The following is a 17,998-nucleotide window of genomic DNA, read 5'->3' on the forward strand; positions in this document are numbered from 1 at the left end:
ACCCTCAAAGGCGCCCTGTAAGAACAATGATAAAACTCAGAGTCAGACTGGTACATAAAGTTGATCTGCCAACTACCAGGATGGGACATAAAGTATAGGAAAAACCTGGATATGCTGACAAACAGCATAAATGCACAGCTGAACAAATGTTTGGCTATATGGCTGATTTAATTGAATGTCATTTCCTGGCTATCAGGGGAATTTCAGTTTACTCTAATCAACTAAATACAAACAAATGAAAGAAATGAAGGATAGTTTTAATTAAATGAAGAACAAAATTGGCCTTGAACTAAATGATTACTTATCTCCATGACTCAACAAAGCCACTCCAAGAAACTAGTTCTGAACACTATATTTTCATTTTATTGGTGTTAGGAAGGCAAAGACATGGCGAGAAATACCTGATGGACATCTACTGTGTGCCCAGAACTCAGCAAAGTGGTTTGCAAATATTATTTTATTTAATCATTAAATCATCTTTCAATTATACACAACCAAATTCCAGCTCTGAGCCACCTGTGCTTGTTGGCTGGATGTCTGTTCTGGGAATGTGCAGCACTGGAATTTTAATTTTGTTTTAGCGCTCTATAGCTAGTCACAAAATTCTTATAGTCAAATTTAGTCTGTATGAAGACTTTGGGATTCCCCACAGCTTCAGATTGTATGCATGCTACTCTTCACCATTTAAGATGATAGCTGTTATTGTTGGCAATGTTTTAATACAGTTAAAAAACATATTGGATCTTTATAGCTTCTACTTACACTCTTGGCCCTGGCTGATTTTGTTTCCACACCCAGTATTGGTATCCTTGTGTTGAGCATGTAAATGTTACTCATTATTCTAAAGAGATGCAATGAAGAGGCTTAGCCAAAGGATCAAAGAGCTAGGTAAGGTCGCCTCGGTATTTTAGTTGTACTGTGTTTCCCTGTTTCTGTTTGTGAATACATGCATGTTTCTGGAAACCTGTTTTACTACAGTAGATGAGACTGCTCCTAGTCAAATACTCATCCCTCCTCCATCCTCCTGGACTCTTACAGAACAGGAGTTGAGCTGTTTCTCACTTCATCATGTTGCCTTGCTCATGCGTCCTGCTTTGCCCCTGTGAGGCTCCAGTGGGTGAACCTGCCTTCTTTCCCTCTGCCAAAAGGAGGGCGCTAAAGAGCAGTGCTCCTATAGACTCCATCCCAGAATGGACAGCATGGAGGAATTCTTCAGATGCTCCTCCTCCTTCATCACTCCCACCATGATGACCCACAGGGTCAGAACAGAGATGGCCACACAGTGACATGCATTCACCCACCTATTTGAGTGAAGAAAAGACTCCTTTTTTTGGAGAGATAGTCTCACTCAGCTGTTGATTTAAAGGGAGATAAAAAGACCTGACAGGTTCCTCTTTTTAATTATTAAACAGGGAAAAATCTGTGACTCCAAGGTTTAAATGGAAACACTATTTAAGTAAATAGATTGTCCCCAAACCACATTCTTTCTCATTATTTAAGCTGGTGATAAAATGTTAAGTGTCAATTGGAAATGGATGAGAATTCCTTAGCATTTCAAAATTCCACTGGGGTTACACGAACAGAGAGTGTTCTTTTGGGATCAATGTTTGATGCATAAATACCTAGGATACAGTTTTCCCCAAGTAGTTCTGAAAGCAGTAGATAATTTTCCAGTGAAGTATGGAACACAGTTAGATCAAGTACTTCATTTCCATAAAGAAACTGAACCTTAGGAAAGATGAATGAATTGCCCAAGGTCATACTTCAATTTTTTATTTCAATCTCTCAGATCTCAGACAGACATCCTGGCTTTTTCTGAGCCCTTGAGTAGGCTGAGACTCAGACAGCTATGATCTGGGTTGGTAGTTCTTGGTATCGGGCAGAGGTGGAGGTGAGCAGGGGGATAGAGAGACACTAGCTTGGACAGGCCTCAGGTAGCTGCGATGGCCTGTTTAGTTCCAGTGCTCCAAGCTAAGAACAGGCGAGGCTTGTTAAAGCCCTCTCCCTTCCTGAACTCCTAGGTATTATTAATTTCCCGAACATAAGAGAAATAGGTAGAGATTATCCTTGGAGGATAGACCTCTTTCTTCTGAATTCTATCACAAAAAGTACTTTGGTGTTTAAAAGCATATTTTCTCTCTTCCTGTCAGTTTTATTGCATGGGGAAGTCAAATCTATTTAGGTACCGGTCTCAGCAGATTTAACTCCTAAACATGTCGGATACCAATCTTCTCCTCTTTAACTCTGTAGATGCTGTAATGGTCAAGGATATCTCCTCTCCAGGAAAATAGTAACAGCCTCTGATCAAAAGGTCTGAGGATCTATTTTCCATTTAGTTTCTAAAATAGTAACTTGAAACACACTGGTCTGACAATACAGTTTTAAAAGCCCTTAAGGATTTTTCAACACCCACATCTCCCGTGGGGCCTCATCATTTGATTCTTGCTGCCTCTCTGGCTGCATCCCTAACCTGGGTATCTTTGCCTGTTCTCTGTGCTATGACAACCCCATCCTGTGCAGCCTCAGCAGACCACTCTTACTTCCTTACTGGACCCTCTGCTCAGGGCGGTCCTCTTCCTCTTCTGTCTGTACCATCCCTTCCCATTCTCCCCAAGTTCACAGCTCTGAATCATCCATGCTACCAGACAAATTCCCATTCTGGGCCTGACCTTGTGAGCTATATGGAGTTCTTTTAGGAAGGGAATGTGTTTTACTGATACACACACCCAGTGGAAGGCAAAGGAATAAATGAGAGACACGTCTCCATAGAGCTGGTTTTTTTAACCTCTGGCAACACTTTGAGATAATGATTTAAAGGCAAATAGACTTTCATAAAGTTAAAGAAACCATGGTGCCCTTATAATGGTAATGGTAATAATGGCTAATATTTGCCAAGTATGTAGCAATGGACTAAGTATGTGATCACACTGTTGAATTCCTACAGAGTACATTCAGCAATGACTGTAGCCATTTACAGGTGGGCATCCCAAGACTCAGCGAATTTAACAGAGCCCTGGTGCTTTATTCTGGTCTGAGTCTCAAACACCTCTATTATCACCCACAGTTTCAATTTACATTGAAATCACTTGCCCACATTGCTGGCTCATTCCTTGATATTTCTTTGTACATGGCAAGCTCACATCTCATATGTATTCAGTCTTCCCCCAACAGGTCAGTTCTCCCTGCAATTATGCCCAGCCCCATTAATGATAACTATAGCATTCCAGTTGCTCAGGCTCAAACCCTTGGCACGGCCCCGACTCTATTTCTGCACACCCTGCCTCACAGTCATTAGGAAACCCTGTTGACTCCTCAGTCAAAACACACAGAAGCAGACTGCATTCCACCTTCCTAACCATCACTTCTCACATGGGTCACTGCGGTATTCTCCCAACACGTTTTCCTACCTTTGTCTCAGGAAACCATTGCCTCTGTCTACAGCTGCCAGAAGCCTCGGGAACTGTGAGATCATGTTTTGTATCTGTTTGAAATGAGGCTTCCAGAGTCACTCAAAATACAGTAAAAAGTCTTCCCAGTGACCCATGGGAACACCCCATCTTACATTTCTGACCTGGTCTCTTAATTCTCTTCCTGCTTATTCTAGTCTCCTCATGCTGGCCTCAAGGCTTCTAGAACAACCACCGGTATTGTCTCGCCTTTTGCTCTTATTGCTGACTATTTCTTCTCTGTGGAGCTTTTCCTTCAGAAATTCATACAGCTGTTTCCCTCACTGCCTTCAAGTTCTGGATCTGTGTCATTTTCTCAATTCCTGTTCCCAACTCCCCCATTTAACACTGTGTTCTTATCCCAATCCTACCCCACCCCCAATTACTTCTGATATATTTTCCCCACTCCTTAGGCTACAACATGGTTATTGTGGTTTTTTTGATAAATACTGCCTTACCCTTGTAGAGTGTAATCTCCACTGATGTTCCTAGAATGCAGTCATGGCCAGAGCACAGTAAATACTCAGCAATTCAATGTTGAACACGGATTGTCACCAACTATTCATAACAATCTTCAGAGCTGTCTAGGGTCATCTCTGTGGTGACAGCTCATCAGAGGAGATGGGGAACTGGAACAGCATACCTTCAACACAAGGCAGCCATAACACACAGCAGAGCCACACCTCATGAGAGTGAGCAAATGGCCTTTGGAGGCAGACAGGCAGGGTTCAAATACTTTGTAGCCTACTAACTGGAGAAAGCTTTGCCTTGTAACTTTGAAGGATGAAAAGAACGATTACACATGTCTGTCTTGTAGCTTCGATTGGTTGATCTATTATTTATTAAAAACTTGTGTCAGGCAATATTCTCAGTGATTTTACAAATGCTGACTCAGTCACTACTCAGGCCAAGCAGTGATTGCCATTTTGCAGATGGGGAAACTGATACATAAAGCTTAAGTAACCCTCTCAAAGACACAAAGCAGGTAAAAGTGAAGCCAGATTTAATAAGTTCTTAAAATCTGTTTGCTGCATTCATTACCATCATCATAACTTAGTAATAGCTATGATATTATCTTTTGTTTTTTCATGAGCTTGCCCACTGAAGAGTCAATATGAAAAATGTAGACATGCTTTTCCTAAATGTAAGAACAATATTTGGATAGTACTTAAGGCATGGTTCTTTAAAAAAATGCGTTACCTGTTTATTGAACTAGCTTAAGTGGCAAAAATGTTCAGAGATCACTTTAATGGAACATAGCTCCTAGATGATTTCACTGCTAACTGTGGGTTTTCAGTTCTTTCTGAGGAGATGTGTTGTCTCCCATTTCAAGTCACTTTGGAATATGAAGCAACTGCTCTCCCACTGCTGTAGAGACATTGATGGCAAAGAGAAAAGGAGACACCAGCAGTGGAAGGAAGCTGTTCCAGGCAGTCATCCATCCAGGGTTGTTTTACTTACAGACTGGTGGCAGCTCATACTCGACTTCCAGGACCACTCTTTCCCCAACATTTTTCAGCAAGCTGATGATCTCGTCGTGGCGGAATTTGGCCAGGTTGATTCCATTCACTGCTTTGATGTAGTCACCCACATCCAGCTGGTCACTTCTGCAAAACAATGTCACTACAATGGACACATTCTTCCCACAGGCCACTCTTCATTTTTAGGTTCCCTCATCTAGCTTAACAGGTCAACATAACAAACACCCGGCTTCCGAGGCTGTGACTGGACGCTAAAAAAAGATGAATAGCTGAGCATGGGTGGGATGCCATTGAGCTAGCCTACTCAGCCTGCCTCTGCTATACTCTGGCATCTGCCTGTTACAGGATGCAACACAGTGGTGCCTACCACATCTGTCTTTGGTGTGGCTCTAATTGGTCCCCAAACCTTTTGCCTCTTTTAGTTTTGAAACATCATGAAACAAAACAAAAACTTGAAAACATCAGTTGCTTGCTCCCTATTCCTGACCCTAGATGCTTCAAATCTTGCCTCCTTCTTCCCTCTTATTTTAGTTTCCTGCCTTTTGGACATTTCAGATCTTTGTAATGTCTTTATTGGGGGTGGGGGTCAGAGTCAGAACCAAGGAGATAGTCAACATACTTTGTTTCTTATTGTTTGCTTTTCAAAGAATAAAAGTTGTCTGTAACTGATCAGGACTAATAAAAAGAATACCGAGGAAGAAGAATTTGCAGAAAAACAACGTGAGTTTTAGGGTCATTCCCACCATCCCTCATGGCCACAGCACCCCCACTGCTCTGGGCTTTAGCTACTAGACAAACTTCCAAGCCAAGAGCAGGCAGTGAGACCAGTGGCCAAAGTCAAAGTTGCTGTCACTGGACACACGGACGGACAAAGAGAGCTTCCTGCTCTGTGCCTTCTCTAGGAAACCTCTTATGTCCTGGTGAGAAAGAAAAGCCTCCTTGGTAGAAGAGGAAATACTTGCCCTGGAGACCCGGAGCTATGCCTCCCTTTCTTCCTCACTTGATATTTTGTGTCTTCCGGGTCATCTGCTCCAAATTTAGTAGATCTGAATGTCACTTTCCCACTCTGGCCCATGTGCTACCCAGAGGCACAGTCAGACCTTAAGCAGTCCTGTCAAAACTGAACCTGTGAGAACTGGGCTGGTCCTGAGTTGACATAAAAGTCCCCACTGGTTTCAGGACAGCCTGGACAAGCTTCTGGCAGAGCCGGGGAGCTGTTTCTGAAGGATGCTCGCTGTGCTTCTGAGCGGAGGCGCTGCCTGGCAGAGACAGCTGTCATTTATCTATCAGTGACCTTTTCTGGTAAACTCTATTTTTTAAATTAATTATGCCCTTGTTCCCTTTTGTCTGTTTCCCCATGAAGCAGTTACCTGGCAGCAATCCCTCCTTGCCGTAGGTTGGACACTCTCGGCTTGCCGTCTTTGTCAATTCCTCCTGACACGGTCAGGCCGAGCGTGGTACCTTCCTTCTTCATCAGCTCCACCACGGCAGAGCCCTTGAATTCCTCTGCAAAAGAGAAGCATTCAGCCTGTTAAATGGGAGAAGATCCAACAATGCTGGCTGTTGGCTAAGTGACTCCATTCCCTGCATTCCCCCTACATTTTCTGTCATGAGAAAAGACCTCTGTCTGCACGATGATTGCAGTGTCTCATGAAGTTGACTGTGAGGATGGCACCAAGAAAGGCATTCTAGGAGAAATGGTTAACCCGGCACCGGTGGGCTCCTCCACTCTGGTTTCACAATCAACAGTCTCAATCTGCTTAGGCACCAATGACGGCATGCTCCCCGCAGTTTCTGTTTTCTATTATAACTCAAAACACAACACAATGTTGTCTGTTAAGAGGAACAGAGTTTTAAATAATCATACAAATGGGTAAAACATGGTGGCTCACTCGCTGTTACACAGACATCTCAGCTTAGGAAGCCAACTGTCCGACGAGTGTTCTCTACATGTTCGAGAAATATTACCAACACTATTTCATCTTTAAAAAAAAATCAAAGGACCAGGTGACAGTTTCTACCATTTCATGGAGAGTAAGTCACCACACAGAGGGGCAGCATTGGTCTACAGGACTTTGGGATAACTGCCTCAAACTTCCACTATTGGGGGAACACAAGTTTTAAAGCTCACAGATTTTGTGGGGATAAAATCTACACACTATTCAGGAAGTCAGGGTAGAGGGTAGGGTAGCTTTAAGAATATACTTCTTTTCAGTTGGGAGGTATTGTATGAGTGAAGAATCTATTTTCAATGAGGGAGGGGAAAGGGGAGAGGAGAAACAGTTAACATTTGTTATGGGGAAGCTACTGTGATAAACTCTGTATTAGAGGGGTGAAGACATGTAGGTGTGTTTCTATAAGGAAACTAGGTGCCAGGTCTTTCCCAGGTTCCTGGTTGAATCTCAAAAATCAAGAAAAACCCAGTTCTTTTAATTTATTTTTTCTTTGGAATATAAATCCATTTATCTGGGCACCTTAAAAGCTAGTAATAGTCAATTACCCCTTCATTTATAAATATTTTAAGTCTGTTCCTAAGAGCTAGTTTTAATACCAAGAAAGAAAACATTTATGTCTCAGTTAATTAAGTCATTTGTACAGTCATTAATTCAGTAAGTCACTGAAGACTTACAACGAGCCAAATACCAAAAACTCAAATATGGAAAACGTTAAGGCCATTATCTCAGGATGCTCAGACTAGGCACAGAGGAAAAGCCACAGTGTGGGTGTGGGAAAGCAGACAGAGGAAATCATCCAGGAAACAAGGTAAAAGAAAGGTGTGCATTTCCCAGTGCCAAGAAGTATTTCGCAGTGTTGCCTCCCAACCAATCTGCTCAATTTATTGATTAGGATTAGCTGAGCAGCAGCCCAGACCAAAGAAGGAATATAAATGAAGCAAAGCCCAGAAGCAAAGGCAGAATGCTTTTGGAAGAAAATGTGCTGAATCACAGGGACATTGACTGCCAATAAGTATCTTGGGTCTCACAAGGAACTGATTCAATCTGCTAGGGTGTTTCCAAAAGGAGTGGGAGAGAAGAGGAGGGACTGGCTTCTGGAATTTGCTTCCTGCTCACCTACAGGCTCTACTCAAACCATCAATCATTTCATGTCTTTTTTTAGTGTTTAATGTCTGCATGATGTTGCAATGGCAAGAGCAACGAAGACAGATACCTTCATTTGCATGAGTTCGCTTATATATCAAGACTTTACTGAACAAACAGCACAGTAAAACAAGGGGTCTTGGGCAAGTCAATATGTACTGCAATTTTCTTTCCTTTGTGATTTAAATTGCAAATATCTATCCACAAACGAAGAAGACCTCACAGCAAATACAGGGCTTTCAAATTCTCAGCAGCCCAGGACACAGATGACAAGGACGAGATGGCCCCAGATCTGAGGTTTCCCTAATCACCATAGTTAATCATCATTCAAAGGAAGAAAAGAAATGGCAGGTTTACATCTGCACCACTGCTTATTCAACGACCTGACATGAGTCTCATTGATAGCCTGTCATCTAGTGATATGCTATTTTTCTTTGGGTTTAAAATTCAATCTTTTAAGATACAAAAACTTTGAAGAGAAGTAATAGCTATGACGAAGGAAAGCACAATGATCATGAAAAAATTCTAGGAACAATATGAAAATTTAGTAACATAGATTTTTTTTGATTTTTTTTAAATTTTATTTTCCAGTTTAAATTTAGATAAGAAACGAGGTTGCTTCACAAGTCAGTTCCAGGTCCCTCTCCCATTCCCTCCCCTCCTCCCGTGCCCTCCCCCCAAACCCCCCCCCTCGTTAACCCCTCATTTCCCCAGGGAGGGTGAGGCCCTCCATGGGGGTGTGCATAGTCTGTCATTTCATATAGGGCAGGGCCTAGACCCTTCCCCAAGAGTTCAGGGTGATTTTTACAAAAGTAACATGCATGACAATGTACATATAGCTTGTGTGTGTGTTATGAATGTGTGTGTGTGTGTCTCTGAGTGAGTGTGCATGTGTTTGTGAATGTGATGGCCAGAGGTTGACATTGGCCATTTTCTTCAATTGCTCTCCACTTTATGTTTTCTTTAATGCTTAAAAACAAAAACAAGAACAAAAGAAAAAACAAAAAACAAAAAGTGAAACAGGTAAAAGCCCTATCAAGCATCAGCTAACACTCCAATAGAGAGAGCACAAACTAAAAAATAAAGTTTCATTTTTTTCCTAATTAATCTATGAAGTTGACAATATCAATAACTGGACCAATATGATGTTTGGGGAACATGACAGAATTTGTAGAACCATAGAAACAGAACTTGCGTCCTTGTGGAGGTTCTGTGGGAACTCCCTGAAGGATCTATCTTGTTCTTATTTATTTCTGAGAAAGAGTAGAACAAGCCTGCACATCACACCTCCCTGACAGAGGTCATGGAATGGTGACTGGATGTCACATGACCAAAAACAGCTCTCAGAAAAAGGGAGGTGGGGTAGAGAGACCAGTGAAGTCCTTAGTGCCTGACTTCCCAAACTGCCCAGACTCCAGATGTGCTTGGATACATAGAACAAATCAAATAAAAGTTAGCAATAATAGAATAAAGCAACAGAAATGAATAATGGATACAGTGCATTCTGAACCCATAGTGGACATTATTGTGTTTTCATACTGCTTTGCATAAAGATAGGTCATGATAATGTTTTTAATGTTTTGTTCTGTGGAAACCTAGATTTCCAGACACTCCTATCTCATTGTTTATTCAAAATTATTAGGTTTAGACTAGTGAAAGGGAGTTGGTCTTGTTTTCCTGGAAGGTTACTGAAGTTTATGAGCTAAATAAAGAGGGAATTGCCATTGTTATGAGCATTGCTGAAACTTGGGAGGGGGTGTAAGTGATGATTACTCTAGGGTGTAAGTGATGATTACTCTAGGGTAGCAACTGCTACCGACGAGTAGACAGAGACCATAGTGCTGAAGCCTGTGAGAGTCCTGTGTAGTGTGAGAAAGCAGTGTTCCGGATGGTTCCTAAGAACCTCAGTCTGGAAGGCAGCCTAGGTAGTGGACTGGAGGCAGGGGAGGCATTATAGTCCAAGGCTGCTGGCATGTGCTAGTCCTTGCGGTTTCTCAGTCCAGCTATGTCCCATGGCATCTGGGAAACTTTGGAGATACTAACTCCTGGGTCTCAAAACAACTGAACCAGAACTCCTGCTGGCAGGATTGCTCTATATTATGGTTGTTTTCATGGTTAATAAAAACATTAATTTAAAAACTTTTATGTAGGGAAAGCTGATGTCCATAACACAACTTGACAGTTACTCAAGGGTTTACAGAGTACCTGTATCAAGCTTTTAATGATACTTAGAGATCATTGCAGATTCATATATGTAAGGAATAGCAAGGAGGGCATTGTGCCCTTTGTCTACTGCCAGGTCTTATGATGCCGTAAGACATCGTACCCATCAGCAGAATCTAGTCACACAAAATTTCTGTTAGCATAAGGCATAAGCACATTGTTTTTCTATAGACACACCCGTTTCCCTCCTATGTACCTCACTCTTTAAGCGCTGGCCCCCATAATTGCTGCTTTTGTAAGTGTGGTGTTTCAAGAATGTTAAATAAGTAGAGTCATGTTCTGTGAATGAAAGTAAATCATTCAGGGCTGACCCCGTCCCCTCTTTCTCCCCCTCCTCTTCTGTCATTTAGCAGCATTCTCTACTATTTCATCCAAGCTAATTTTTATTTTTCCTTTCTTTTTTATTCTTTCTTTTTTTAAAAAAAATCAGTATTCTGTGAGAACTAGTCACACTACAAGCTATAATGTGGTTCATATAACTATTACCTATTGAAAGACATCTTAGTTGTTTCGGAATTCAGTTATTATTAATAAGGTCACTGTAAATATTCATGTGCAGGCTTTACACGAACATAAGCCTTCATTTCTCTGGAATAAATGCCCAGAGGTATAATCTGTAAGTCATAAAGTAGCTAATATTTAGTTTTCTTAGAAACTGTTCCACTGTTTTCCAGATTTCTTACTCTATGTTATGTCTCTGCTTGTAGTATATAAATCAATCTGTCTGTGTCCCACCATATAATTGAGATTGTCACTTGTAGTTGGAAGGCTTTTATACATTCTTTCTGGTCTCCCTGGATCAGTTTCTTTTCATCCAATGGGTCCCTGTAGTCACTTATGAGATAACCACTTGGAGACTTAATATATATATATATGTATATACATAAATACATATATATATATAATTGTATGGCCAATGGCTTAGGCTTATTATTGGCTTGCTCTCTCTCTTATAAATTAACCCATAATTACTAATCTGTGTATCACCATATGGCTGTGGCTTACTGGTGATGCCTTGACATCCTGCCTCCCTGACAGCAAATTTTATATATATATAGGCTGCTTGAAGGTACTTTCTCACAGGAGGTAGACTTTCTTTACAGCTTCTTGAGAAGGACTGTCCACATTTAACACCATCTGCATTTGTCAATAGTTTTGCTCCTCCTCTTTGACCCATATTCTAAGAGTTTGTTACATTGCTTGTACTATGATTTACATTTAAGTCTTTGACCTGATTGGAGATAACTCTCATGCAGGATTTTTCATCTTTTTCTTTTTTCTTTTGGCCTAAAGTTGTCCAATTACTCCAGTGACATTTTCTAGACAGACAAATTTATTAAGTTGCCTTTGCATCTTGTCAAAAACAAGTCAGGCATAGTGACATGGTCTACTTCTTGATCTCCTGTTTGTTCCCATTGCGGTATGTGTCCATTTACTCATTAGTGTCCCCTGGTCTTATTGCAACTTTGCAGTGAATTGAAACTGCATAGATAGACTGATTCCTCTCAACTTGTTCATAGTTTTTAAAATGGTTCTTTTGTTTTTCTGTATAAATTTGAAGATAATATTATCTATTATAAGATATAAGTTATAAGAATGTTCTTGAGTTTTCAGTGGAATTTGTGGAACTCTTACTCAAAGATTTAGAAAGACTTAAATTCTTTATTGTGGAGAGTTTTCTATTTGGAAATAGCAAATCTGTTCAGTTTTTATTGAGATTTGTTTCTTTGCTTTCATTCATAAATACAGTCCCAGTTCCATATTGTGTTTTGATAGTATTACCTTTAAGCACTTTCCCCAGTTGTCATAAGTGGTATTCTATTATTGAGTTGAATATTCATTGTTCCTTGCTAGGCCAAAAGCATACAACCGACATATATATTTATCTTATATCCTCTGATTTGAGGGAGTCATTTGTTAGTTTTGGGTGAGTTTTCTTTAAAAACATAATTTTCTTAGGGTCTTATGATATCTGCTGTATACAGAAAATTATTTCATATACACACATGGCTTTTTATATGTTTTCTTTTTCCCACATACATGTCTTTATTTTCCTTTCTTGCCTTAGGTTTTGATGGGCTTCCAAATAAATGCTGAATTAAAGTGTTCAGAATGGACAGCCTTGAAAGGCATTTAGGATTTCATCACTGTGTTAGCTATAAGCTAACTTTATTAATTTGGTGAAGTCATTCATTGTTTCTAATTATCAAAGTGGTTTTTTAAAGTTGTAAGTATGCTACATTTCTTTCAATTGTTTTGCACTGATCAATATGATCTTTCAATTTTTAGCTTGATAATATATGAAATTACAGTAAGAGATTTTTCTTGTATTGAGCAAACCCTGTATTTCTAAAATACCACTTGGTCATATTTTATAGTTTTAAAGATAAGTTTTTGAATTCCATTGCTAATATTTGTATTCATAATTCCTCTCTCTATATATAACCTGTTTGTTTTCTTTTTGTGTTTTTTTTTGTTTTAATATCAGACTATTAGCTTTCCCTTTCTTTCTTTCCTTCCGTCTTTCTTTCTTTCCTTCTTTCCTCCCTCCCTCCCTCCCTCCCTCCCTCCCTCCCTCCCTCCCTCCCTCCCTCCCTCCCTCTCTCTCTCTCTCTTTCTTCTTTTTGAGACAGGGTTACTCTGCATAACAGCTCACTTCATATACCAGGCTGACCACGAACTTACAGAGAGCTGCCTGACTCTGCCTCCTGAGTGCTGGGATCAAGGCGTGTGCCAACACCACCCAGAGACATTAATTTTCTCAAATGAATCAGATCAGGAAATACATTTTTTGTGTGTTACCTAGAAGATATTATGCTAGATTAATTATTTTGTAATATTTAGTAACATTTTCCAGTGAGGCCATCTAGACTGGCAAATATCTTTTTGGTAATTTTAAAACCCACAAATTCAATTTCCTTAATAGTGTTAAGGTTATTCAAATTATCTACTTTATATTGGGTGGGCTATAGTTTGTGTCATTCAAGGATTGGTTCATATCAGGTCATATGAGAACTGGGATTTTTTTGAAAGCTCTAGGATATTCTGACATCAGTCAAACCTATAAAATACCATTATAGGACTTGGTACTCGAGGAAAGATTATTGGGGAGGGAGTTGGGAAACAAACACATATGGACTATGAGGAGTCCTAGAGAATTTCCCAGGCCTAACTTTAGAAATGCCATGAGAAGAAGCATTTTGCCTCTGAGTTAAAAACAATGATTAGGAAGTTGGTGTCATGCTGTCATGCATTAACTATGTCGGCTTCTATTGTACCAACAATAACAATTACAAAGAATAGTAGCTCAAATATACTGGGGTTAATTCCGCTTATATCAGTTCCAAGGTGGGTTTTTCCTGTCAGCAGTCAGCATTGCATTTACCCCGAGAGTTGCAGGTCTGTGCTCTTTTATCCCTCCATTTTCCCACTGTCCTAAGTCCCTGGTTGACAAACTGTGCATCGAGGCACCCCAAGTTTCGTAGTGGGTTCAAGCAGCATTACACGAGATCTTACTTTTTGAGGGAAACACAGCCCTCCTTAGTATCTGCTGTAAGCAGCAGCATTTACCACTTAGAAAACTGATCATACCACATTGTTTTTGTTGACACTTTATTATTCTGAAGCTGAAATTGCTTTTTGAGGGGGAGGGGAGATGCTATGATCAAGGCAAGATCCTGTGAAAATCAGTGTGGAACACGAAATAAGTTTGTAGATGTTGATTTGTTTAGAGGCTTGAGGGTCTGGGAAGATGTTCAATGTGTAGCAAGCACCACACCTTTACTAAGTGGTGGAGCTACTTGAACACGAGATAAACTTTGTTGTTTTATGTTTCTCAAATGGTTATTAAGTTGTTATATTATTTGGACCTAACTATAGAATAACTTTTGGAACTTCATTTGGACCATGTGAAATGACCAAGACTCTACGGATTTCCTAAACAGAGAAAGTTTAGAAACCTGCTATGGCATTACTTGTCCTGACCACATCCAGCAAATGGAATAAGAAATAGAGATTTCCTGAAAGCCATGGTATTTCAAGGACAGCAGCTCATTTTCCATTCATACCTAACTTCAAAGGAGGCTGAGGCTTAGAGAGCAGACAAATACCCAGACAGCACAGTCAGATGAATCTGGTTCCAGGCAGCTGACTATGTCCCACATAGGCAACTTGAGAAGCAGATAGTTCAATATTTATGCAGAGGGCACAGACTCAAGCTACACCAATGAAGAGGAATTCCTGAGTTAGAGAATGAATCCCATGTGTAAGGAAGAGGAGGCCAAAGATGACAGCATGTTTGATTTGTTTACCTAGCAGATATTGATATCTGTACCTAAGAAAGGGAATCTGGAAAATGGGAAGTTTGTGGTACTGAGTGACTGAAAGTAGACACAAGTGCACAGAATCACATCTAAAAGAAATTTAAGAAAGTTTTTAGGTTATGTAGTTTTAATTTTTTTAAATTTTATTTTATGGGCATGGGTGATTTGTCTTCATGCATGTCAGCGCACCTCATGCCTGGCTGACGCCTGGGGAGAAAGCTTGAAGACAGCATCCATTCCCCTGGCACTGGAGTTACAGACAGTGTGAGCTGCCATGTGGGTTCTGGGAATTAAACCTCCTGGATCCTCTGGAAAGCCAGCCAGTGTTCTGAATCACCGAGCCATCGAGCCATCTCTCTAACCCTGCCTGGAGTAGTTCTGTTACATCCCAAGTGGTCTATAAGACCCTTATTCTATCATTAAAATAGAAGGCATATTAATAAAAACTACAGGAAACATTGCAGCAATATAGATGCTGGTGAAGTTCTTTGCTTCTTCAGGCTCCACCAACTGCATAGATTAAAACAAAACAACAAAACAAAACAAAGCTTGAACAGAGTAAGAGAAATACTATTGATGAGAACTCCCTATAGTAAGTCACACACTTGGAAATGCTGCGGTCAGAGATTGTCTTTGGTTCCTTCTGTGTCCTTAGTGTGGATAACAGTGACTGGTACAAGAGCAGGTATGTCCTGGGACCAACTGAGTGAATGAAGAAATCAATAGTAAGCCATGGCTTGTGGCTTACAGCTGATTGGTACAGGAGCAATATATGATGAAGGAACATCAGACAGTTACTTCCGTAAGCTTATCTGCCGATTTATTATTATTATTATCATTATTTTATTATTATCATCATCACCATCACCATTATTATTATCACATGCCTTGGCAATGGGTATTGAAGTTCACATTACAACACCACAGGTGCTGTATCTGTGTGTGACTGTTGGAAAGAATATTATTGCCTGTGATATGATTTTATCAGTATATTACTCTTAGTGAGGGAAGTTTATCCCTCTTAGGAAATAAACAGGTGCCTTTTCCAGTGCTCATTTCAGGCTCTTCCTAGCATCCTTGGGTTCAGTGAAGCTGCAGGGATCAAGGCTCAACTGCCATGGTAAACAGCTGCATCTTCAGTCTCAGCTCTTGCCACAGCCTCGCAGAAGAAAGTCTGTTGGCCCTTTCCACTGCTGGGGAGTGACATGAAGAATTATACCAGAAACTCACCCATCCTCCGGGAGTCAGAGTATAAATTAGATTCGTAGATGCACAGCATACAAATAGCCAGTGGGAGCATCCAGGTGAACTAAAATTATGCTTGGGGTTGATCTCAGCAGTGATGGCAACAGCCACATTCACACCTGCATGTTTCTATTCTTAGAGTACTTCAGAAAACTCTCTCTCTCTCTCTCTCTCTCTCTCTCTCTCTCTCTCTCTCTCTCTCTGTCTGTCTGTCTGTCTGTCTGTCTCTCTCTCTCTCCCCCCCCCTGGCCCTCTTTCCTCTCTCCTGGTGCTCCTGTCCCCCAGAGGCCGGTTTCCCCCTCCCCTTTCCCTCTTTTATGCTCCCTTTCCCTAATAAAAAAAACTCTCTGCTTGAACCCTGTCAAATGGCGTCCTTCTCTAGCATGCCGCTTTTCTTAAATTACAAACTTTCCTCATTTCAAAAATAGGGATAACAATGACATGTGTCTTATAGGGTGTTTTGAATATTCAGTGGTGAAGTTCTTATGAACAATTTACAACAGCACCTATCTTATAGTTTTTACCATATGTTATCCATGGCATCATTAAAATTATCATTATTTGGAAGATTCCAAGAAGGCACATTACCAAATCTTTATGTGTTTTGATTGTTATAAGCAGGAGGCAGTATAATACCAGTGATTCTTAATCTCGTGTGGAGTCACAGACTACTTGGGGAATACAGTGAAAACTGTGGACTCTCGATCAAAAGAAACTTTAAAGCCATTGCAGAGGAATTCATTTGTAAGTAGGGACTCTTCTGTAGCCTATTCAAAACCTACTTAAGACATTAGGATCTCTAGAGCAGCAGTTTTCAACCCCTTGGGGGGGTCGTATATCAGATATCCTGCATTTCAGACATTTACATCACCATTCACAAGGGTAGTAAAATTATAGTTAGGAGTAGAAAGGAAATAATTTTATGGTTGGTGGTCACTGCAGCATGAGGGACTGATGTAAAGGGCCATAGCTTTAGGGAGGGTGAGAACTACTGCTGTAGGGGTTTGAGCAATGTGTCAATCAAAGAGAGTATCGGTAGACAAAATGTGTGCATGTGAGCTACAAGTTATAGGCCAGTATGGAGTACCCGCAACTGTCAATGATATATTTCTGCTCAACTATCTAATGATCTAAATGAAAGTATTTCAGAATATATCAGAGACAGGATGGGGCCCACAGATCTCAAATCTCTCCTCTTACACAGCTCTATGGACACTGGTTGGGCATTTAGGCATTAGAGTTCATAAGGAAGAGTGCAAAAAAAAAGGCATCAAGCAGGAGACCCAGTAATTGTACTGGTTGAAAGAGCTCCAAGCGATTTCCCTTTGAGAAAACTAAGCATCCATTATTTTCACTACCAAGTGGTTAATACTCTTGGTGAAAATTGTTGACGTGATCGAGGAGTGGATATGCCGAGTTAAACTCCAGCAATCGGCCAGGCTAGCTTTGAAATTACTCTTGCTCCTCTATATTCCCCTAAGGAAGTTAACTATATTCTTACAGCTACTTGTGGACTGTTTCAGCCCAGAAATATTTTTTCTGAGCATCTGTAACTGCCAACCTCTGTGCCAGCAGCTAACACAGTGAAGACTAATAGTCACAACCTTTACCCTTCTTGCAGTTCACATTCTAAATGTTTGAGACGAACATCCCTACCTAGGACCTTAGTGATGTGCGCTCAGGGAACAGCACAGACCGGAGGCTGAAAGGGAGTTAACAGACCAACCCATGGTGCTGGGGAAGAACCTTGTAAGTTACAAAAGTGCCCTTAGAACTTTAGGCTCCTAAGATGGAAACAGGAAATCTACTCCCATCTTACTCCCATTTCCATCTAACAGAGAAACGAAGCAACCAGAGCTTGTTCAGCTAATTCACCAAGTGTCGTTAGAAGAAATAATTCGTTTCACTCGTCTGTTTGGATAGCCACTTATGATCAGTATCTTGTGTCAAATGAACAGACTCTCTGGTCTGAAAGTCCAGCCACGTCATAAGAGATGGATGATTTGTCTCATGTGGAGGGATAGGTGTGAAGAAAGGAACACTCAGGAGGATGAAGCCAAGATACAGACATGATCAGACCTTCAGCACACTCCTGAAAGCCATCTTTAGGGACTTAGGCAGATCAACTGCTACCTGAAAAGAAATAGCTTTGAGTTCCCTCTGACGTCAAAGTGGGGGACTCC

At 40.7% G+C, this 17,998-nt stretch overlaps 1 protein-coding gene across 8 annotated transcripts in view; it reads right to left on the reverse strand.

The window, feature by feature from the left end:
* Positions 1-17,998, reverse strand: part of Grip1 (glutamate receptor interacting protein 1) — a 586,206-nt gene that overhangs the window by 130,463 nt on the left and 437,745 nt on the right. For all 8 annotated transcript variants that reach the window (XM_040754819.1, XM_040754816.1, XM_040754813.1 and 5 more), the window contains 2 exons: positions 6,298-6,433; positions 4,908-5,053 (listed from right to left, as the gene is read on the reverse strand). In XM_040754819.1, the coding sequence (XP_040610753.1) occupies positions 4,908-5,053; positions 6,298-6,433 (282 nt within the window). The remainder of the gene's footprint in view (positions 1-4,907; positions 5,054-6,297; positions 6,434-17,998) is intronic.

Source organism: Mesocricetus auratus, unplaced genomic scaffold (assembly GCF_017639785.1).
Source record: "Mesocricetus auratus isolate SY011 unplaced genomic scaffold, BCM_Maur_2.0 Super-Scaffold_100011, whole genome shotgun sequence".
Lineage (NCBI taxonomy): Eukaryota > Metazoa > Chordata > Mammalia > Rodentia > Cricetidae > Mesocricetus > Mesocricetus auratus.